The following is a 23,197-nucleotide window of genomic DNA, read 5'->3' as shown; positions in this document are numbered from 1 at the left end:
TCGATTCCACCGGGGGCTTTTCTGTGCAGTTTGCATGTTCTCCCCGTGACTGCGTGGCTTCTCCAGCTTCCTGCACCAATGAATGCCATTTAAGTAATTGGTCACTCCTAATTGTCCGTGGGTGTGAGCGTGAGTGGGTGTCTGTCTCTCTGTGTGACCCTGCGGCTAACGGGTGACTCATCCAGGGTGTACTCGGCCTCTGCCCCATGTTTGCTGGGATAGGCTCCGATGTAACCTGTGACCCGTATTTAGGATAAGTGGCTGAAGAAAAGGCGATTACAAATGAATGAATGAATGAATGATTTTGTATTCTTGGTTGATTGATCCTCCGATGGTCCTGATCTCACTGCCAGTGTCGTCTTTACCAGCTTTGTAATTGAACTGTGAGAATCTTGTTCTAAGTAAGCTGATCACTCTATAAATATAATTATATCGTTCTGAAAAACCCAAGAACATGTGGCATGTCAGCAAGACGGTGCTACTGACTGATAAACAGCAAAAGGAAAATCCTAGCCGCAGTATGTGTCATTAAAGCTGTTAATGCCATTTGTTTATTTGTAGAGTATTTATAATATTTTCGATGCACCGACATATTGACTACTAGCTTTATTTTGACATTTCTACAGAAAAAAAAGATAATTTTAGGCACGACTGTATGTTGTATAATAGCATAATGTATAGCATTTAAGGCTAAATTTACATTTTAGTGCACAGAAAGCAACAGAACGTAATGCTACTGTTTGGAGAAAACCCTGCTTATATTCTGCTGTTGTGCCTAAATCCTATAAGTTAGACCTCTAAAACATAAATATGCAGAAGAAATACATGAACGGAGTAAAGGAGTTTGTGCTGGAAACACGCCTCGCCTGGCTCTGACTGTGTGCTTGTTATAGTGTCAGATGCATTAAAGTTTAAAGAGCATGCCCTATTGTGAGAATCCACACACAACCATGCACGCACACCCAAAGACATGGAGGGAACTCCTCCCGTCCTTCTTTCAATACACTAAAGAGATGCACGTGAAGCAATACGGTACACAAGGATGCACAGGCTCACTGAAATATATGGTATACATGAATGCATACAGGCACGCATGCATAGGCACACGAACTCTGGAGCAGCAGCTTTAAGTGGGACATCGGTAGTCATGGAAACCAGATCGGATCGTGTTGGAATCGCGGCACATGTCCTAAGATGGGGAACCAGCAAGACAAAGAGATGTCCAATGTATATGGCTGCAACACACATTGAGAAATGTAATGAGGCACGCATGCACGGACGCACATGCACGCACATGCACACACACACACACACACACACACACACACACACGCTCACACGTTCTCTGGCCTTGATCAGAGAGAACGAGAGAAAGTGAGCGAGATTCAGAAATGGGGAGGCGCAAAGCTAAATGAACAAAAATGTGAGGAGGCTGCGATGGGGGAGGAAATGAGGTAGTGTGTGATGGGAGGTTGGGAATTAGGGAGGAAGAGGGAAAGAGCACAGAGGAGACGGCAAAGTGGGCATCATATCAAAGTGCCTGGTCTATCCGGACACTTGAACAGAGAGGCCTGTGTGTGTGTGTGTGTGTGCACTTGTTCAGTTTTATCACCACATATATACCGGTAAATTTAATCTGCTGTCAGGGTGTGACAGGATATACTGACATGCTCAGTCATATGTTGAAATGGCTGAAAAAATTGAAGGCACAGAGCAATAAAATCATTGTTTCAAGTAAGCAAATATTGAGGAGCTCTGATTTTAAAGATTATACTAGATTACAATCCAGGTTATTCTCGTTAGTTTTAGTCTTATAGCAGCACACCATGACTGCAGAGCTAGTTTAACGGTTGAGATTTAGATACGCTTCTGATGCCATTGAATGCCTCATGAATCGGTGCTGACCGCATCTCTTGAGTCATTTTTTTGCGTCTTCAAGTGAGTAGAGTCTCCTAAAAATACTCTGATATATACACAGCATGTGATTGCACTTAGCAGCTAATGATTTCAAACATGCGTAATAATAGAACAAGAGAAAGCAATAATTCAAACAACGATAACAGATCCCCTGAGGACCCAGTCAAGTGTGGACACATATAAAAGTGTTTCAAGGAAGGGCCAGATGTGTCTTCCATTTGTTGTCCTCTTAAAAAATAAAGAAGAAAAAAGCGGCACGGCTGACATCTTTTTTGAAGAATGTATTAACGTGACAAGACAACATCTATCTTCCGTTGCATGGCAGCTTTAGTCACTATCTAGAGGAGGATTATCAATTTGAATAATGCTAACTGCTACCAGCTGCTTTCAACGTTTTCCAGTTTGGGATTCACAAAAGTATTTCATCAACATGTCAGGGTCCCATTCCGCCTTTCTACCCAGCATTCACTCTTTCTGAGCTGTTTCTAGCAGAGGTGGAACAAACTCATTGAGTTCAAACATTTGGGTGGCACATAGGCCTGCCAGTCTCACTCTGCTCCCCTCTGATCCAAATATTATCACAAAAGACACTCGGGTCTGGCAGTGTGATTCCATTTGTTGCTAACGACCAAACAGCTAAGTGGCCGCTCTGTAGGTGTTCAGTTTGAGCCACTTTCAGCTGGAAATGCAGTATTTTTTCAAGCTTTCAGTCTGCGTGTGTGTGTGTGCTCCTTAGCGTAGCATCATTGTAGGGTGCTAAGGGGCAGCAACTGCTGATCGCTCACTTGTGCTCAGATGCCTCTTTCTCTCTTTCTCGCTTGCTTGCTTTCTCTCCCTCTCTTCCTTTGGTTGCCTAGAAACCCTCGTGTTTCTGACGGGGTGGGGTTCACTTTGAGGAAAATAATCGAAGGTCTGCATGAAATGTGGAGGGAGCTGTCAACATGGGGATCTTGCTCAAACTTTATCAGACTGGGATTTCATGACAGTCTTCTTATGTGTTTTTTTTAATGTAATATATCCCTATTATAACTAAAGATATTTGTTTCTTATCAATCAAGAAATGGGAGAAACCATCCATCCATCTTCTTGCCGCTTTGCGGGTCACGGGTCTGCTGGAGCCTATCCCAGCTTGCTATGGGCGAGAGGCGGAGTACAACTTGGACGTGTCGCCAGCGCATCGCGGGGCCGCACAGAGAAAAGAAACCATTCATGCAGCACACTCACACACTATGGACAATTTGGAGTAATCAATTGTCCTAAAGTGCATGTTTTTGGAGGTGGGCGGAGAACCCGGAGAAAACTCACACGGACACGGGGCGAACATACAAGCTTCTGTAAAGCCCTGAAAGCTTTTTGCATTGCACTTGATCCAAAATCTACTTAAAGGATAATTCGGTGTTCCATAGCGCACTGGTGGGTTGACAGGGCGGAGCCTCTTACCCACGTGTCAGATCTAAAATTTGCTCTTCTGTACGATAACAAGATTGTTTGCTGTCGTCAATCAGCGCACCAGTAGGCTGACATTTTGTCGGGGCCAAGATGCCTGTCGTTCATTCTTTTCAGTGAGGGTTGGCGTGTTGGTGACTGTGTTGAGGTGCTACCACACTGTCTGCTCGCTGTCAGCATCCCTTCCCTCGGGTCTCAGTGTTTTCCTCACAGCTCTGCTCGGCTTTAACAATGTGCCTCTAGTCCTCCGCAGAGGCGTCAACACCACGAATAACAACAGCAGTTGTAACTCCATTTGTATATGTGATTGTATTTGAAGTGTGTGTGCTTGTGTGTGTGTGTGTGTTTGCGGAGAGACTGCGTGTACTCATTTGTGTGGTTTTCTTTTGTTAAAGGGTGTATGTATGGATTTACTTCCTCTCGTGTGCGTTTTTATTTCTCTGTGTGTGCTCATTTTGACCAGCTGTGTTCATTGGGTCTACGGGGGAGGTGCGCTTTCTGCTGACTTTGTTAGGTTCTAAGGCTGAGGCTCGCTTTGATCAGTAGAATTCTGGACCCACCATATCGTATGTGCAGCGTGATTGGCTCCCGGTATGGCAGGCAGCGACAGCAGAAAGTCGTATCTCCATGTGTTACGCATTTCGGACACGTCTTCAATCAGTCAGAAAATCCTTGACATTTAGTTTGGCTTTTAATGAGTTGTTGTTTAGAATTTATTTCACAGGCAATTTTCTGTTCTATACAAAGCAGAACTCTGTATTGTACAATGTGACACAAACTGCCATCAGTCAATGACCAATATTTCCTACTATTTTTAACTTGTTCTCTGCACATCCCTGTGACAATGATCCTGTTCTTGTCGAGTGGAGTTGACGAGCAGGTAACTCATCTGCAGGGATAGCGGATAAACATCAGCGCTGGCTAACCTGCATCTGTCTCCTCAGGTCTGGACGACTGTCTTCAGCAGTACGTGAAGAGTTTCGAGCGGGAGCAGATGGGAGGGGAGCAGCTGCTCCACATCACCCATCAGGAGCTGGAGGAGCTGGGTGTCACCAGAATAGGACATCAGGAGCTCATCCTGGAAGCTGTCGACCTCCTCTGTGCTCTGGTCAGTCGGTTATACATCGCTCTCTCTCCTGTGATGTTGGATGTGTGTGTGCTGCCATCTGTTTGACTGTGCCACTTTTGCTGGATCAGTGTTATATTATATCATGAACTGAATCTACAGTCTGTAACTTAAACCCGAGAAAGCGATTACTGAATGAGACAAAAATAACCTTACGGTAATCAATAATCAGAAACAGAATCCCATTTAGTACTTTTTTGTACAAATATGAGAAAGTTGACAAAAAGGTTTAACAAAACTGAACAAAAGGCAACAGTAAAAGTTGTGGGAAGTGAAAGTTACATTCAAATGTTTGTTTATAAAACATTTGTTTTGTCATTTTATCTTTTGATCATGTGATGAATTCCTGAATCTGATTTAGATACAAAAATCAAATACATCCTCATTTATCATTACAAATACAATAAAAATTTTTTTTGGTTTAGATAGATAAAGAAGAATTATATGTATATATTTATGAAAATCCATCATCAAATATCTTAAAAATGGAAAACAAAATCTGATTTTTGTTGTTTGTGCAGCTTGCTTTAAATTTAGCTCAATGTAGCGTCGTACCAACAACACAACACAATTGTGACTTTATTCCTGTGTTTATTCCATAATAGAGACATAATATGTAACAGAAAGGGAGCCAGCCTGACTGGCAACCTGTTGCTAGTCAACCTTTATTTTTGATCCAGGTGGCAGACCACATTACAGCATGAAAGTGTGCTTCATGCGGAACCAGACTAAATCATCCCTTCGCTGTTATGTTGCACAATCACCAATCATTTCCTAATGATTTGTTGAGCCAGAAGAATTTTGTATAATAATAATTATTATTTTTTATAAAAATAAGAACCTAAACGGACTTTCAGACCGGTTAATTCTACTTGACCTGACCGTGCTGGCAGTCGTGGTAACGGATGGTCCCAAGTGGACAAAGCAGTGAAATGCAGAGAAGCTTGAATGTTGCATGCTGCTGGCCTGCTGCTGGCTGGTTCATATGATAGCTGGCCAAAATTATTTTGTTAAATTAAAGAAAGCTGATGGGGAAAAATGTCTAAAAATAAATGTCTTACCATTCCTAGCATTCATGTTCACCATACTTTCTCCACTGCTAGTCTTTCATGAGTAACGAGACAGTAAAGAGGAAAATCCTGATAATATTTCTGTTCTCTCCACTTGTTATTGATATTAGAAGAAAACCTTGGAAAATCTGCTTTCATTTGGGGTCCTGTTGCTGTGTTGCCTCGGTCACTGCTGGTGCAGTGCCCCTGCCCAGGATTAGGGAATTAAGGAGAATTAGGCGCTACTCCCTCAGAGAGAGAGAGGGGAAAGAGACAGGAATAACAAGAGAGTGAGTATGCAGAAGGGGTGTGCAGGATGCATCTTATCTCTCAGGCACACATGGCCAGATTAGTTAGGGCTGTTTGAATGTCTGCGCAAATATGTGTGCGCACATGCCTGTGTTGGTGCACTAATCGTTACCTCTTCTCACTCAAACGCTCCAACATGGGGATGAGTGTCCCAGAGCAGCAATCATCATACAGCATGCCCTGGAGCTGGGCACGCACACACACTTACACACACACAAGAAAACCACAGGGATAATGCTAGATAATGTATCACTAAAGTTACTGATGGGAGTAATTTTAAAAAGTCATATTTTGTGGGATGTTGTTGATTGTTGATGTAGATAGTTAGATGATACTTTGTGACGCTTGATGTCGCACGCAGTTTGCTCAAGCAGGTAAACATGCTGCACTTTGGCAGATTCCAATATTCTGATCCTGACAGCAACCTGGCATTCTCTTCATCAATGATCTGCAAATAGTATCTAGTGCAGAACCACAGGCAGAAAATGAGACCGTCTGTAAGCAGTTGAAAGTCTGAAATTGAAAGTGAATCGTGAAGAATTTGCTGAACTGTCATCAATCATCAGTTGCAGTTTATAGCCTTTTGAACTTTGATCTATTCTTGTGTGTACCAAATGTTTTGCTAGGCAGATTGTTACAGACATTTCTATGTTTCTGCTTCATGTGTTTTGGATGTTCTGTTCTGCTCATTTATTTTAACAATCTTACAGTGTTCTGAGAATCCTGCAATTATTTTACAGGATAAGATGTCCTCATAATGAATAGAAATGAAAGCCCAAGCTTCTAAAATAAGACATGAGTCATAGCATAACAGAATTATCCTTTACGGAAGTCCTGGGACAGAAAGTCTCATTTGACCTCCTCCCTCATTTACTGTATCTCCATAACAAAGAGAAGCAACACTGTACTGCCTGTGGACACTGTCTGTTTGATGAAATAAACATTTCACAATTATCAATAATATAATCCTTCATAGAGAAAGCAAACCCCTTACGGCTGTATCAACCATGAAACCTGGAGTTTCTGCATTAATTTTTTTTATGTCTATGCCATCGAGTTTTTGCCCCCAGCATCCATACTAAGTGGGTCTTTTTGGTTGCTGTGAATTTTCAGCAAGCTGTGTTTTAAATGGTTGATAACGAAATTATTAAATTGTGAAAGAACTCAATTAAATATTCAGCCACAATGTCTGTTTAAAAGACTTACATAAGTAACATAGATATTGTACCAAAGTTACCTGAAAATTAAAACATCTAAATGTTTCTCTCTGTAAAACAGTTAATTAACATTAAATGCCAGTTTTCTCTTCTTGTATACCTGAACTAGTAACACACTGGTAATATTTTTATGATCAAATTTGAGGTCAATCCTCTCAATTAATGCTATAATTGTGTCTCATTAATCTGTAGTTTATTATAGGGACCTTTTTTGTCCTGTAGAGTATGTGTCACCTTCCTCTCTGTGAACAAGTGTATTCTGCACCCACTGGGTCAGGTGATGAGGTTGAGAGGCTCTTTTTACATCCTTGCCCTCCTCCAAGGGTCTATTATAGTACCACTTCAGTTTTCTATCTGATCATATATTGCATATTTATCATGACACACTTCGCCTGTCCTTTTACCTCAGAAATCTGTCATTCATATAACATCAATCTTTCAATTTCTGTACCTTCCTTTTCTTATTCAACAGTAGTGCAGAATCATTCTCTAATGACTCCTGACAAAAACCAGTGAGATATCTCTTTACAGTCTGTTTGGAATAATTCCAACTCGCCTAAAAAGTTATTTTTTAATCAGAGTGACATTAATGTGTTTGTGCTCATCTGTTCTTAGAAGAAGCTAACAGCAGTCTGCCTTTAGAAATTAATCTTAAAATCATCTCCATTGTCAAATAATTGAAAAGTCTGCCTGGACTTCTCTGTAAATAAGACAAACCGGCAGTAAAAAAAACTTTAAATGAGCTCATTACAGAGCTCATATGCCTGTGTTGGAACCGTGAGCCTGCGTCTTCCAGGCTTGGAACACGTGCACAAGCAACAATCTCTTCATTCATAGAGGTTAGTCATTACAAAAGGGTGCAAGTGGATTTCAAAAGCTTGCACTGATGATTAGTGAATATACAGTGGAGCAGGACAGATTAATGCTTTACCCTGGAAAAGTAGCGGATGGCCAGAAGAAGCCTCTCCTTTCACCCAAACATTTCATAAATAATGTTTGAAGTTGATTCTGGGAATACTGGTTGCAACACCAGCAACGGGGAGAGGCTACTCCGCACACGGCTGCTATGGCAACCACATTGATATGAAGGTAGAGGGGTGTTTGCTCTAATGGAATCGCCCTCTTACTGTATTGATTTGACACGCACACACGGGCACACAGATGCAGGCGCTGCTTAAATTATTTCTAGCTTTTTCTCCACACACACACACACACACACACACACACACACACACGCACTCGTGTCTTTCCAGCAGTCGACACAACATTATTTGCCTGCTTTCATCTCAGAGATCGGTCCCCAAGAGCGAGTCACTCACGGCTTTAGATGGGAATACAATGCAGGCTAATTACTGTTGTACACAAACATGTCTAGTTCCGAGTTCACGCATACATCGAGACAGACGTCACACAGACAAGGATTGTGCAGAATGCAGTGTATGGATGACCCACTTTAAGGGCGATGCGTAGCTGGGCAGTCTTTCTACCTCTCTCGCTCTCGCTCTCTCTCTCTCTCTCTCTCTCTCTCTCTCGCCTTCTGCCTCTTTAGTTCCTCCGTTATCTCGCTCTCTCTGTGAAACCCTCTCTTCTTTGTAGTTACTGTGGTCGTGACTGTGTTGAATAGATCTAGAGGCAGAGGAGGAATGGATACGTCTAGCTCAGCCTGCACCTCTGACTATACAAGGATGTGTGTGTGTCTGCAGCCTTTGTGTCAGCAGGAATCAGGTCTATCAGGCGGGACATGACTGGGGGTGCCTTTGCACATTGAGAAATGTGGCTCAGTGTGTGTGTGTGTGTGTATTTAAATGATACATGAATGGGCTAGTTGGCCTGTTTGGTGTTCTTGTTTTAGTGCACGGAGGCTGTTTTAGGATTATGCTGATGCTTATTCAGATTGCTATTCTAATTTCAGTTAATTCCACTCAGAATAACTTGCTAATGGAGGCTGCATGCAGTATGTATGAATTCTATCTGCTCCGAAATACTCACAGTGGTTTCTTGTTGATTTCTTAGAGCACATAAAGCATCTTTGTAAACCTCTAAAAATATTCTCATTCACCGTGTTTTGAAGTAAAATCAACACTGCTGCATTTCCTGTCTTTTCATCGAGTATGGTAGCGTGACCCAGCAGGTTTATTAGCTTAGCTTGCTACCAAGGCTGGAACCAGAGGTAGACAGCATGTCTTGCTTCCTCCAAGTTAAACGGGAACATTTGAATCCAGTGTCGCTCCAGTAAAATGTGCCTAAAAATGTAAAAATAAGCAAATAAAAAAAATGAATAATAATAACATGCACACCTGTAGTGATCTTAAAATGCATGTGTGGAAAAATACTATACAGTTCTGTCCAGTGTTTGTGGAAGAGATGTTGACATACCATAACCCCTATGGACAGATGGACAAGGGTACCCCACCATGGCCCCTTTGGTGAGGCGGACACAAAAATGTGCTGAGTGTAGCTTTGAGACTTACGATTTAATGTTTAGTCTGCATGTTAATCCTACACAAACTAATTAATAAATCCCTGCTACAAGTGAACTCAAGTCATTTTTCTTAATGCAGCCTCGACAAAGCCTGCGTAGCAGATGTTGAACTTTAGCATTCGCAGCAACAGTTTTAGTCCTTATATGATGCATTCAGGCTCATTACTGAATGTAGGTCAGTTGCGTTTTAGCAGTGCTCAGAGCCCAATGCCTAATAATTGTAGCTACATGCATAAAAGGAATGAAAACAGAATAGTGCAGAAATGCACTTTGGGTTGCACAAGTAATGCACCGTGATGCTGTTAAACAAGAGTCTTGAACATCTGCTAAAGTGAATATTGTTTGTTCCACAGAATTATGGCCTGGAGACAGAGAATCTAAGGACTCTGTCCCACAAGCTCAATGCTTCCTCAAAGAACCTCCAGAATTTCATCCTGGGCCGGCGGAGGGGTGGGCATTACGACGGCCGGGCTTCCCGGAGGCTACCTAATGACTTCCTGACCTCTGTGGTGGATCTCATTGGTGCTGCTAAAAACCTGCTAGCTTGGCTAGACAGGTAAGGACCACCCCTGGACGTGGTGCATTATAAAAGTTGTGCTCTATTTAACGAATGCATTCTCATGAATTATATGTTACGACAATTGTCGAGGAGAAAAACCAAACTGGGGATGGGGTCAAAAATGAAATGTTTTGAAGCATCACCTTTTTCAAAACGACTGTCCTCACTAAAACTCTTTTCATCTATTGGCTCACATACAGCCTTGCATGTATTAATATTTTTCTGATATCTAAATGCGTAGTTCTCTAGATAATAACCAGTAAATAAATGACTCATAAAGACAGCGAGAGGAATCATCTTTCCCGACTGGAATCTGTTAGAAGAAGATTGTGTTTGTAGGGCTGCATTATATTTACAAGTTTTTCTGTTGTTTCATCCCTCATACAGTGAAATAGTGCAGGAATGGGCAAGGATTTTTTTTTAGTGTGTGTTCGTATTGTGAATTTAGAGCAACTGATGGAACCACATGAAGAACACACACAAATAAAGCGATGCTGAGCCTGAATAGATCCCTGGGCTGCAGAGCCTTCTGGCCACGATATAAAACCAAATGTTGATGTTTGTCTTCATCACTTCCTCCTTTGCTCTGAGTAGCAGAGAAAGGATTTTGTTTTGTCTCTCACCGTCCTATCTTACAGTAGATGTGAAAAATCGCAGCCTTACCAAATAAATGAATCCGAACATGAACTTTTTTGAACATGTAGAGGCCTTTAATTTATTTATTTCCTGTGAGAAATGTGAAAAAAGTGAAACATACGAATGAGTTCATAACAAGTTTACATTTTGGTAAAGTGCAACAACAGCTCAGTTATGTTCAAGGTGCCACATGTATCTGCAGATTATGAACGGTCCTGTTTCCTTTTTACTTGCCCAGGTCTCCGTTTGCCAGTGTGACAGAATATTCATTACTGAAGAACAATATCGTGCAGCTCTGCCTAGAATTGACCACCATTGTTCAACAGGTACGGAGACGCACAATCACACTGGACGCATGCAAAGGTCACAGTGAGAACTGAAGTGAGCTCAGATTGACAATATCCATATTGATGCAGCTGGTTATGAGTAGAACAGATTTCTGCCGCTACAGGCAAGCACAGCCTTGGGCGAAGTGCTCATTGACTCATTGTCAAACCTGCTTAACTGATGGCCTGATGCAGAATGAACGAGGGTTTGACGCCCCTGCATTTCCTGTCCTCCTTCTGCTCCTGCTCCCCTCCTCTGACTCGCTCCTTAATGAAGATTTGCCACATTCAGGCACACATACTTAAAAAAATAAAATAATGCATTCATAAACACCATAGAAATCTCATTACTTGAAGAGAAACTATATCTGCTCTTCTGCACCCCCATCCATGTCCTCATTGCAACAGCTCGCTCACTGTTGCGGTAGTGATTTGCACATGAGCCCAGAGTGAGTCCTGGAGTCGAGCAGATAACACCCATCCCCTCTTATAAGGGCCAGAGCAGAGAGAGGAGAGGGGCCGCCGCAGGACCACGGTGGGGACTCATGAGCATGCGGCTGCCAGGATGCAACGAGAAACCCGAAGGTGGCATCACTGCTCGCACTAATGCATCAAACAGATGAATTAACTGCTTCCACGCACATCTGGTGGATTCGGTGGGCTTCTTTCCCAGAAATAGATTAACCATCAGCTGTTGTTCAATAACAATCGTTCTAATAGCGTAGCAGTTTCTATATCCTGAGATTTAATGAGCTCCATTCAGCAGACTAGACCCAAAACTGCTCAATCCAACATTTTAGTCTGCCCAGAATATAGAGTAATATGCAGAATGGGGAAGGCAAGCAGCCGAGTAGGTGGCCGGAGATGTTCTCCATTTACAGAAACACAATCTATCATTCGTTCTGCGGGGCCATCTTATTTCTGCTTCCTCCTTTGCTGCTTTTTGTATTTTATTTGGAGGAGGGAGATATTTGAGCTTCCATGCGGATGTTTACCAAGATGCTCGCTCCTTCTCATACGGTGCTTTATCTTTTTTCCGTCTTCTCATTTTACAGGATTGCACTGTGTATGAGACAGAGAATAAGATTCTGCATGTGGTAAGTTTCTACGTTAAAGTGTCAAAGTAAGGGGATAGAAGTGCCAACATCAATGGCGGCTATTACAGGTTGCGACTGCTGTCCTCGTGCATCCCATAATATACATACATTATGTTCAATGCATTTTGAGGTATTGACTTATTTTATGATGTAACGTTACATTTTCTCACACTAATTGAAACAACTCCAGAAACTTTTGTTTTTAAGAAATAGTACCCAACTGCATGCTGGGCAAGAGTTCAACGTTCTGTTTAATGTCACTCTCTTGGAAGAAAAATGACCTCGCAGACGGTTAGCATTCCTTAGCATATAGACTGGAGATGGTAAAACAACTGGTCTGCGTATCCAAACATCAGCACCTTTACAGCCCGTAATAATGTCTCTTAGCTTGTATTGCGTCTTTACCAACAATTCACAAAAAACAAGTAAATATTTTATACAAAAACATACCTGAAAAATATCCTTGTGTGTGTGTGTGTGTGTGTGTAGGAGCTCGCACAAAATGTGGGCGTTAAAGTGGAAGCCAGCCTTAGGGCATTTGGAAGCTCTAGTTTAGCTGTGTGTGTGTGTGTGTGTGTACACGTGCATGCATGACGGAGAACTGTCTGTGTCCACGTGTGAACCCGAGTGAGCAGCAAGTGTCTGATCCGGGCTGACAGTTGGATTGGGACACTTCCTGCTGCCATTCAAGGTCAGGGGGAGGAAACCAAATCGTTGTACGCGGGGGGGGGGGTCCACAGAGACATGTTTGAGCATTTCATGCCGAGCAATAAACCCCATGACATGCTTGGGCAGTGTATAAATGAAATTGCCCGTCATAGGACTGTGGTTGAGATGGTGATGGTGCAGAATCCTCCCTGTAAACTTCTTCTTGTTCGTGGAACCAGGGCTGTTGAAGGACTGACGCACACAGAAAACCCTGAGTGCCAGACCACACATGGCCAAGTCTGGAATGTGGGAGACAGCATGAGGGGGGGGGGGGGGGGGGAGGGAGGGGGGTGCTTGTTTTTAGATGCTGCATTCTGATCCTTGTTTACGATGTGTTTAAGAAATTAGTGAAGTGAATGTTAAATAAAATTACCATTAATGGCTGACAACACACAGAGACTAAAGGGAACACATACACACGGAGAGAAGAGATGAAGATGAAGAGGAGGGGGGCGAGTGTGGTGCACTGTGAAGAATTAACAGCACACATAATCTAAACATTTGTTAAGATAAAATACGCCTCATTCATTGGAGCACACGCCGCCATCAACGTCCTGCAGTCCCGTTAATTCTGCTGCAGCCCCTTTAATTCAGTCAGGCCTTGTCCGAGATCACGACACTAAAACCATGACGGAAATGACTCGGGTTGTAACAGCCAAACGTTTAAATGAGGCAGGTATGGATTTTTATTTGGAGCAGCAACAAATTTCACCCATTCGTAGATGCGAACTGTGTAAATATGTATATTCTTCACAAATAAATGAAAGAAACGTTGAGAGACATTGAATCTCACAATGTCAAAAATAAAAAGTAAACAAAAAACAACCTCGGGAAAATTATCTTCTGGTCCAAGACCCATCCTTTCACCCGGGTTCCTCTGTTGAGTCATTTTTCTATAATCTGAAGATTCAACCAACCAACCAAGTTATTATCTCACCGACCAGCTGACCAATCAATCGACCAATCAATCAATCAATCAATCAATCAAACAAACAAACAAACAGAAATAAGATGGACCCTATATGCATGAAAACTGCCTCATTATAATACCTTATACGTCACACACACATTTGGAAACCACTGGACTGACAGTAAATTTACTGAATTACAGAATTACTTGAAAGAGTAAATGCAAAAAGTACTTATAGTCTAATATTTAGACTATTTGAAGTATGCAGTCATGATGATCGGACAGATACTTTGTTTTAAATAATTTTAATGCTCTAGGATTTCTTTTTGCAGCATTATAGAATAGAATAGAATATATTTTACACATCAGCGGCACGGCGGTTGATCTAGAGACAAACACAGTACGGGTGAGCCTCCAGTGTGTCTCAGACTCTGTTAAATGCTCTGATCAGCTACAACTACAGCTACTGTAGTTGTAGCTGTCAGCTCCTGCTCAATAATGCAAAACTCACTGCTGCTCTGTTTCCCCTCAAACTGCAGCCTGCACCAATCAGATCGACAGTCATAATGTGTGTGTGTGTGTGCGTGCGCGTAAGCGAGAAATAGAGATAAGATGTGAGCATGTGTGAGCCTGAGCGTCTGTTGGAGCATGAAGTGTGTGTGAATGTGTGTTTTTATGTGCGTGCATGCGTAAGAATGAGAGGAATTACATAAAACTGTCCTACTTGTTTTTTTACCCCCCTGCTCTCTTGTTTTCTCTCTTCCTCCCTCCCTCGCCCCATCTGTGTGTGTGTGTGTGTGTGTGTGTGTCAGGATTCTGCCATTGTGTGTGTTTGCTCATGGATGTGGCGACGAACCATTATAAAGCCTTGCTTTAGAGCTTGTTGGGATGTAAGTGAAGGTGGACGGGGGGGACGCGGCGGAGAGGGACCGGGGGTTTGTGTGCAGCCAGAGCTTAATCCATCTGGCAACATATTAAGTCTGGCTTTCTGTTTGACTCCTCTGAAATATCACGCCAGCCAGCTACATAAGTTAACTTCCCGATAATCTGCACTCTTATTCTCTGGAGGAATGTGAGATCAAGGCTGGTGTGTGAGAGCCGGAGGACTTGAGGGTCCCGCTGCTGCTTGCTGGGCCCTTTGTCTCCTGCTCCATGTTAATCCTGCAGGCCAAGACTATTAGCGCAGTGATCAAAGACGGATACGAGCAGAGCCGGGACGTTGTTGCTCACTGCCGTTTCCATCTTGGGACACTATTTATGGCTCTTCAGATGATTAGATGCTCTAATTTCCGACTTATATTGTTTTCTTTTGTATTGTCCTCTTTTTAAATTAGCGTTTGCTGGATATCACATTATGTAATGTGAAGCACAGGAAAATCTCTAAACAGAAAACTAGGCAGCCGGTATAATGTGCAATTAGCTGACCCTGAAAAGGATTGACTGTGTGTATGAGAGAGAGAGAGAGCGAGAGAGAGAGAGAGAGAGAGAGAGAGAGAGAGAGAGAGAGAGATTTCCTTCATCACTACAATCCAGTAATTGCTTATTAGGATTGAGATCATGAGATTATTTTATGCATGGTTTATCACTGCCAGCTGCGTATGTGTAGCATTCTCTGATAAGTATGTTCTCTACATTCTAGTGTGCATGTGTGTGTGTGTGCACGTGTGTGTGTGCGTGTGTGGATGATGGTGTTGTAAACTCGCTGCAGTCACTCAGATGAGTTTAGAAGGCAGAAGATGTGCTGATGATAAATGATCTTGACCCAAGCAGACGAACAGTTGAGGTTTATTTAAAGGTGAACTTTAAATAAACCTCAACTGTTCGTCTGCCAAGACTTTAATTTGCTGCATTTGCTCAAAGTCTAGTTCACGAGAAACAATTAGAGCCCAGTTAATCTGACTGTTGAGCTGCTCTTTGTTCAGATGAACAATAATAATAATAAAAAAGTGAAAACAGTCATCACATCCAAAACAAAAAAATATATATAGAGAGACAAGCACAGCCAACGCAATCTGTGCTGCGTAATTTAGATGTCAGGAAATGTCATGTGCGCTCCTCGGGGGTGGGGGGGCTGCTATCGGTGATGCATTGTTCTGTCTGTGACAGCGTTTTCTGGGCATGCCCGTGGACAGGCTTTGACAGGAAGCAGTTTGTGTGTCGGCGTTATGGAAGCAGTGATGTGGAACAATGTGATGAAATGATTTCTGTTTCACCTCCTTCAACTAGGTCACAGCATCCCTGGTGGAAAACCGTTCCCCGTAACCTTCCGCTTTTTCTCTTTCTTGCCACGCTCTTTCTTTCCCACCGCCTGCTTGACCTCCGGTGTGATCTGTCAGTGCAAAACCTTAGCGGGGATATGCGACCACATCATCTCTCTGTCGTCGGACTCTCTGGTCTCCCAGTCCGCCCACCTGGAGGTGGTCCACCTTAGCAGCATCATGCCCAGTGAGGGACTGGTGAGGAAACGCCTGCCACATTACTCAGTATTCACATAAACTTTGATCTAGTGACTTTTTTTACAAATCCAAACAGTTCCCCTCAGCTCCGTGGAGCTTTTTTATGGTCTTTCAGCTCGCCTGTTTTGGTTTTCCGGCCTGCAGTATCCACTCTTAACAGCCTCTTTTTTTCGGCAGCAACAAACACATTATTACATTCAAATTAAAAACAACAACACACACACATCCTCTAATAAAGGCTTTCTGCACTGTACCAAACAGCCATTTTACAACAGCAAGGTTCCAAATGCTAATATGGCTCTATGTGTGGGCCCCCCCCTTTCCTGTCCTTGTCTTTCAGGGGATGTACATCAAATCCACGTACGATGGGCTCCATGTCATCACTGGCACCACAGAGAATGTAAGCTTCGGCTTTTGTGCCCAATCAGAGGCTCGGCACTTAAAATGTGAATTGGTCCTTTTTCTTACTCTAACTCCTCCCTCTGCAGTCTCCAGCTGACCAGTGTAAGAAGATCCACGCAGGGGATGAAGTGATCCAGGTCAACCATCAAACGGTGGTGAGTGGAAAGTTTGCTTCCACTGTGAATGCAGAGCGTTTCTTCCTGTCCACTCTCTGCGGTGCTGAGTGGACGAGACGTACAACGTCTGCCACCACCACCATGCAGCGTCCCGTCCCACGTCTGTGCTGCTATGGCGGATAATAAATCCTGCCGCAGGAGCAGATTACAGGCCGATTGGTGCAGGACTTTTGTCCGGTCCAGGGTCGCTGTCAGCTTCCTCCTTTTGGAATCTGCTTCCATTGTCACACGGCAGCGTCTGATTGGAGCTCACGCTCCACTTCCAGACTTCAAAGAGTTTTATTTCTGCCTTCAACATCGTCACATCAGAGGGAAGCATACAAATGGCCAGCCATTTTAAATGGGGCGGTGCCTTGTGGGAGCATGTGATCGAGCTTGCCGTCTCTTGCCTGCGTGGTCAACCCCGGCACAAACGATTTGTTCTAGCTTTATTTCAGATTTTTGACATGAACAAAAAGGTATTTCTCTCCCTCTCTCTCTCTCTCTCTGTGCATGGACGTCTTTCGTGTGCTTTTCCCTTATTCTCTTACATGTCTCGTAAGTGTTAAAGTGCATGCAGGTGCCGGGAAGCACTGCTGATTGACGGGTGAGGGAGCTGCATTTTATCTCTCCCTCCTCGGGGTGACAGTGCAGATTGCACCCTGCCATGCTCCCAGCTCCAACCCCTCATTTCTCCCACAGCTAGACCCTCTCCACTCTGATCCCTCTCTCTGGGGTAGAAGATAAGGAAAGTTGGAGGGGAGTAGAGGTGTGTGTGTGTGTGTGTGTGTGTGTGTGTGTTTGTGTGATGGGAAGCAGGGGTTGAAGTAGTCGAGGGATGCTGGGATGAGTCAAGTGAAAAGCAAGAGGGAGTTAGGGAGCTGGGGAGAAGGGAGGAGAAGGAGTCTCTGGTCCACATGGTTCCATTTTCATCCCTAAACTGAGCTGAAGAGGGAAGACGGACATAAATTTAAAAGCTATCTCATGAAGTTCCATGTAATAAATTAGATTAGTGTGAATCCTGAGTGAACATATTCCATTTTATTATAGAATCATTATGTAGACCTGTCTCCTCCCCATTTAGAATCAGTGTTGCCGGCATGTCTGTGCATGAGCTTCTGTTTGAGACCCACTTCAAAACACGACAACACCACTCAGTTTTTAGCTCATCTCTTCTTTTGAGGTAAAAATAAATAAATAATGTTTTTGGAATTTGCTCCAATAACAAACTGGTTGTTTGAAGAGGCAGCATAATTATGTGGAGGTAATAGCATCTGGGAAAATAATGAAGACCCCAGGGATTTGAAAACCCTCTCCAGCAGCAGTTTATGCTCTATTATTATTTTTGCTCTCTCCCTGTCTCCCTTTGCTCTCTGCATATTTGCACAACATGAACCGATCTAAACTGGCCTGGTTGGGACAGGGTTTGTGTTTGCTGTTAACACACACACTGCGTGTGCCGTCTGTTGCCGTGGAGCTAACAAGAACTAAGGAGTTAATCATAGCAAAGGTCCAGTTTAGTGCGCACTGAGTCTACGGCATTCTTTTGGGATGGAAAGGCTCAACTCCAACTGTGTTGCAAACAACTTTTATTTAAACAACATATATAGTGCTAACATGAGTTGCAATGTTAGGAGTGTTGGTATATCTGAGCTATGGGCAGACTTGTGACTAATGATGCTAGGCTAGCCTTGGGTGGCATGGTGACCAACAACACACAGATAGAAGGTCCTGGGTTCGAATCCATCTGAGAACCTGGGACTTTAAGGAGGCCTGTTGGCCTGTTCTCCCTGTGTCTGTATGGGATCCATTCCATCTTCCAGGGTTCCTATGAGCAAGCATCAATGTTACAATCTAATAAACATTAGTCCACTGATGATCTTATGAAGTTAAAGATTCAAGTTTTTTCTGTCTTAATCCAATTTCTGTCACTAGGAAGTAAATGTATCACGTTGTTGGGATTGATCAATGAGTTTATCACATGAGTGATCGTGTTCCAGGTGGGTCTCCTCAGGGCCACAATTGTTTCAGAGGGCGGAGCAGGATTAAACATCCTTTACTTCCAGACAGGCTCCTGTTGCTGCTGAACAATGGCTGAGCCCTGATGTTTGAACCGGGCCAAAGAGAATAGGAAACGGGCCGCTGGTCATCATTGTGTCAGGGATGAGGTCAGAGCGGTCAGTGTGTGTGTGTGTGTGTGGGGGGGGTGGCCTGGGCCTCTGCGGACACTTCCACTAGCTGTGACCGGATGCAAGCTCTGGAGACGGGAAGGCCGGAGTGACGAGGAAACTTTGCAGTCAGCAGTCCTTTTTCACCATCTCGCTCTCATCCTCTGAACGTAACGGCACCGATTCAGGCTATGGCTTAATATCCCACAGAGTATCAGAGAGGGGGGGGGGATTGGTTTCATTTTTTGTTCACCAAAATTCACCCTGATGTTTGTTTTTGCAGCATCATATTTACGATATAAAGGGATGAGCGCAGCGGGACTTATTCTGCTCATATAATACATGAATCAACCTTGTTACTCTCAGTAAAGGGAGTCTTTTACTGCATTTTTTTGGATACAGTGAACATGTTTTCTCCGTCATTACTGGTTTTAGTGTCAACATTTTTTTTGTGGAATTGAGAAAAAGGAGCAAATAAACTATTTTAACCAAATCTAATCGATGTAGCCAGATTTCTGGACACCCTGGACATTACAGGCTCGTATTGAACTGCACTGTGTAATACTGATGAGGATCCTCCTTATAATAATCATCACAACCTGCAAGACAGCAGCAGCTAATCCAGGCTGGTTATACAATACAATCAGCTGCTACGGTAATTAAAGGCTGTTCTATCAGACAGGGCATGTTTGTGATTATTTAAACAACCACGACTCAGCTAAATATTTAATGCACCAAACTCAGTAAAGATTTTCCATCATGACTTCAGTCTCTATAAGGAGTGATGCAATAAGAGATGACATCATGCCTCCACAGTGGAGGAGTTACAGGGAAATGGAAATCTGCCCGTCTCCTTTCACACCTCTGATATATTTCTGTCTAATGCATTTATAAAACACATTACTAGATTATATTAGCTGGAGATGTTGAGGACCGGATCCATCATTGGTGCTTTGCAGGAATATCCCCTGGTTCTGTCAACAGATATGGCTGCATGTGTGTGTGTGTGAGCAGTGATTTGCGGCCATTGTTTAAGTAGCCTGATGTGTTTCTGCTCCTCAGGTTGGGTGGCAGCTGAAAAACCTGGTCAACGCTCTGAGAGAGGATCCATGCGGAGTCATCCTCACGCTGAAGAAGAGGCCCCAGAACACCCTGAGCTCCACACCGGCTCTGCTGAGGAACGTCCGCTGGAAACCTCTGGGCCTGCAGGTAAGCAGCATTACATCTTTATCCGCAGTATTTATTTGCAGCCAATTATTCACCATATGGGACTTGAAAAGTGCTGATTAAGCAACTTGCTGCTTGGCAAAACATTCGTAGACTTGAATCTTTCACAAAATGCGTGAACGCGCATCCGTATTTGTAATTTAATTTGAAGAGTGTTTTGCCTCTGGATTTTCAGGATCACAGCAGAGCAGAGAAACACATTTGGGCTCCTATATTAAATCCAGCATTCACTCGCAAAGATCAACTGGTGCTGATGCTCCCTATGGCTTCTGCTTTAACTACATTTCCCAGTAGCCTGCTGTCACCAGCTCAGCTGTTTCTTCAGTTAGAAGTGCGGAATGTAAGCAAGCTGTGCTTTTCCAAGAATTTCTGGAGCCCAAGCGTAGAGGATCAGGTGATGCCACATCGTACGTGGATATGTACTTTTTGCATTGAAGTACTTCATTAAGTACTTCATAAACCAATCATTACACTGGATATTAAGTTGTATTTTCTGTCATTTGTCTTGGAGCTGTGAGTGCAGACAGCATAACTTATTCTTTGGTAACCAAGTGAAGATAGTTTTTGCCTGTCTCTCCGAATTGATAGCATTGAATTGGAATTCGTTTGGCTGAATGAATTCAAGTGCGTCTGAAAAAAGCTGGCACTTCAGCCAGGTTTTCATAAATTCCGTTGCGAGGGGTTTTGTCGTAAGGCGACTCGGTCGTAAGTCGGCCCATGTTAAATTACCGTAAGTATAATGCTGTGCCATGATTCTGTGAATGAGGAGTAGAAAGACACAATTGCCTCGTTGCAGTCATTGTGGCTGAGACCCGTGAAACTGTCATACACTCGATACGCTTATTCGCTTTCTGGTATGTCATAAAAAGATGTCAAAAATTCAATTCAATTCAATTTTATTTATGTAGCGCAAGATCATAACAAAAGGATATCTCAAGGCACTTTATAGGGGAAGCAGGGAAAGACCTGCAGGGAAAGACAGAACCCAACTTGACCCACAAGAGCAAGCACTTTGGTGACGGAGGCAAGGAAAAACTTCCCTTTAACAGGCAGAAACCTTGGACAGAACCTAAGGCTCATGGTGGACGGCGATCTGTCTGGACCGGCTGGGTCAGAACACTGCACCGTTTGCCACAAACTAAACATTGAAGGACATTGGATTTCAAAAATATACGACAATGTTACCATGACTCAGCAATCTCTGCATTTGCCCCCCCCCCACAGCTTGAATATGTAAACACAGAGCTGAACAGCTCATCATTGTCGGGCTGAAACACTGAGAAGATCGATTAACGTCAGCTGATAAGCAATAATTAAGTTAGAGAAAGTCTACTGACCAGCGCATTCTGACACGGTCGCTTTTGATATTCAGGTAACGTGGATATTTTGAGGGAGGGGGGGGGGGTGATCACAAATGATCAAATCTGATCACTAAGGACTTCGAAGGACCAAATAGTCAAATTGTTCTCGTCAACACTATTGTCTATCTATTATTCACATTCAGAATTGTTAAAAGAAAACTACAAACATGTCAGATCTGGCGTCTTACCGGCTCATAAACCAAAAATAGCAGCACATTTATTTTTAAACATATGACCATTCTGTGAAGCGTCCTCTGGTGGGAGTAGTTTACACCATATGCTACAATAACACGCAGCATGCTGGTGGCCCCAACATCACCGTAGCAACACAACAGCAGCACAAATGGATTGAATGATTGGTTGATTGATCGATTGATCGATCAATTGATTGATTATTTATAAATAAGAAATGATACATTCCGTCTCCGTGCATTATGTCCGTAGGCCGAAATGCAAAAACAATGATCGCTGTTTTTTCCCGTGTTATTGTAGTTTAGATTGCTGCGTTTCTCTCGTGGTGGCTTCAGTGAGATGTTGCTTCGCTTTCGTAAAAACAACGACCATCTGACGACTTTATCTACCAGACTAATTTATCTGGGGTTTTTTTTAACACGTCTTCTACCTTCCAGGCTGCTTTGGTAGAGGTCCAAAATTATTTATAAACTCGAAGGATGAGAAAATACAGTGTCAACACAGGATAAATAAGGAAATGAGAGTGCAATAAACTCCTACCCAAATTTACGGTACATTGTGGATAAATTCATTTCAGTCCATGAAAAACACAACACCCTCAAAAGAATTGTGCGTAACCATTACTTAAGATGGAAGCAGAAGACTCTTCAAATAAAAATGATGTATTGCACACATTACATTTTGCCCTTCCAAAAGGATTTTAATGAGTTCATATATGAACCAAACATGAGAGGAAGCGTTCCAGTCGCCCTGATTTTGCCTTGTGATTGCTGAAAACAAAGCCCTGCCTTTGGTTCTGCTATTCAAGATTGCAGCAGGAAACAACACGTAGTGGTTGAAATCTCCCGACAAAATAAAAGCATACTGTTTGGTTGTTTGTTGTACCGTCTGCTAATGCCAGTTATGGGTGTGTGGGCTCAAAGTCTTAAAGCATCATGTGCTACATGCAACAGCAGAGGGCTGTGGGAGTTCTACCCTGATAGGCCACTAAGACACAAAAGCATTATGAGCGTCCAGATCAGAATGCCTAGATATCTAATAATAATAATGCTTCGGACTTATATTGCGCTTTTCTATGAGAAACTCATACTCAAAGCGCTCAACTAGTCACCATAGTGCATTATTCATTCACTCCACACTTGGAGTAGTACAGGAGCGAGGCTGCCAATCTGCGCCATCGGCCCTCCTGACCACCAACGGTATTCACTCGCTCACTACATTCACACCGATAGATATCTATGAGAAGAGAGAAGAAAGGAGTGTTTTAGATTGGTTCCCCCTCTGAAAGACCGGATTCCTTAATTATTCATAAGCAACAACAGACAGCTCCGCTGGTCCTGAATCAAGAGCTGCTACTCAGCAAATACCGGAGATCCAAAATGCCCCGCTAAACAGCCTGTGTGTGTGTGTGAGAGAGAGTGTGTGTTGCATGTGCCAAAGCGAGCCTGTTTTCT

At 43.1% G+C, this 23,197-nt stretch overlaps 1 protein-coding gene across 1 annotated transcript in view; it reads left to right on the top strand.

Annotated features, from left to right (window-relative positions):
• Nucleotides 1–23,197, top strand: part of si:ch211-26b3.4 (connector enhancer of kinase suppressor of ras 2) — a 42,323-nt gene that overhangs the window by 3,827 nt on the left and 15,299 nt on the right. Inside the window, exons 2-9 of the mRNA XM_068740089.1 lie at nucleotides 4,308–4,471; nucleotides 9,900–10,102; nucleotides 10,980–11,067; nucleotides 12,123–12,164; nucleotides 16,119–16,238; nucleotides 16,579–16,638; nucleotides 16,727–16,795; nucleotides 20,026–20,172. Coding sequence (XP_068596190.1) covers nucleotides 4,308–4,471; nucleotides 9,900–10,102; nucleotides 10,980–11,067; nucleotides 12,123–12,164; nucleotides 16,119–16,238; nucleotides 16,579–16,638; nucleotides 16,727–16,795; nucleotides 20,026–20,172 — 893 coding nt within the window. The remainder of the gene's footprint in view (nucleotides 1–4,307; nucleotides 4,472–9,899; nucleotides 10,103–10,979; nucleotides 11,068–12,122; nucleotides 12,165–16,118; nucleotides 16,239–16,578; nucleotides 16,639–16,726; nucleotides 16,796–20,025; nucleotides 20,173–23,197) is intronic.

The sequence above is a fragment of the Brachionichthys hirsutus genome, chromosome 6 (assembly GCF_040956055.1).
Source record: "Brachionichthys hirsutus isolate HB-005 chromosome 6, CSIRO-AGI_Bhir_v1, whole genome shotgun sequence".
NCBI classification, from domain to species: domain Eukaryota; kingdom Metazoa; phylum Chordata; class Actinopteri; order Lophiiformes; family Brachionichthyidae; genus Brachionichthys; species Brachionichthys hirsutus.
This window is presented reverse-complemented; position numbering and strand designations above follow the sequence as displayed.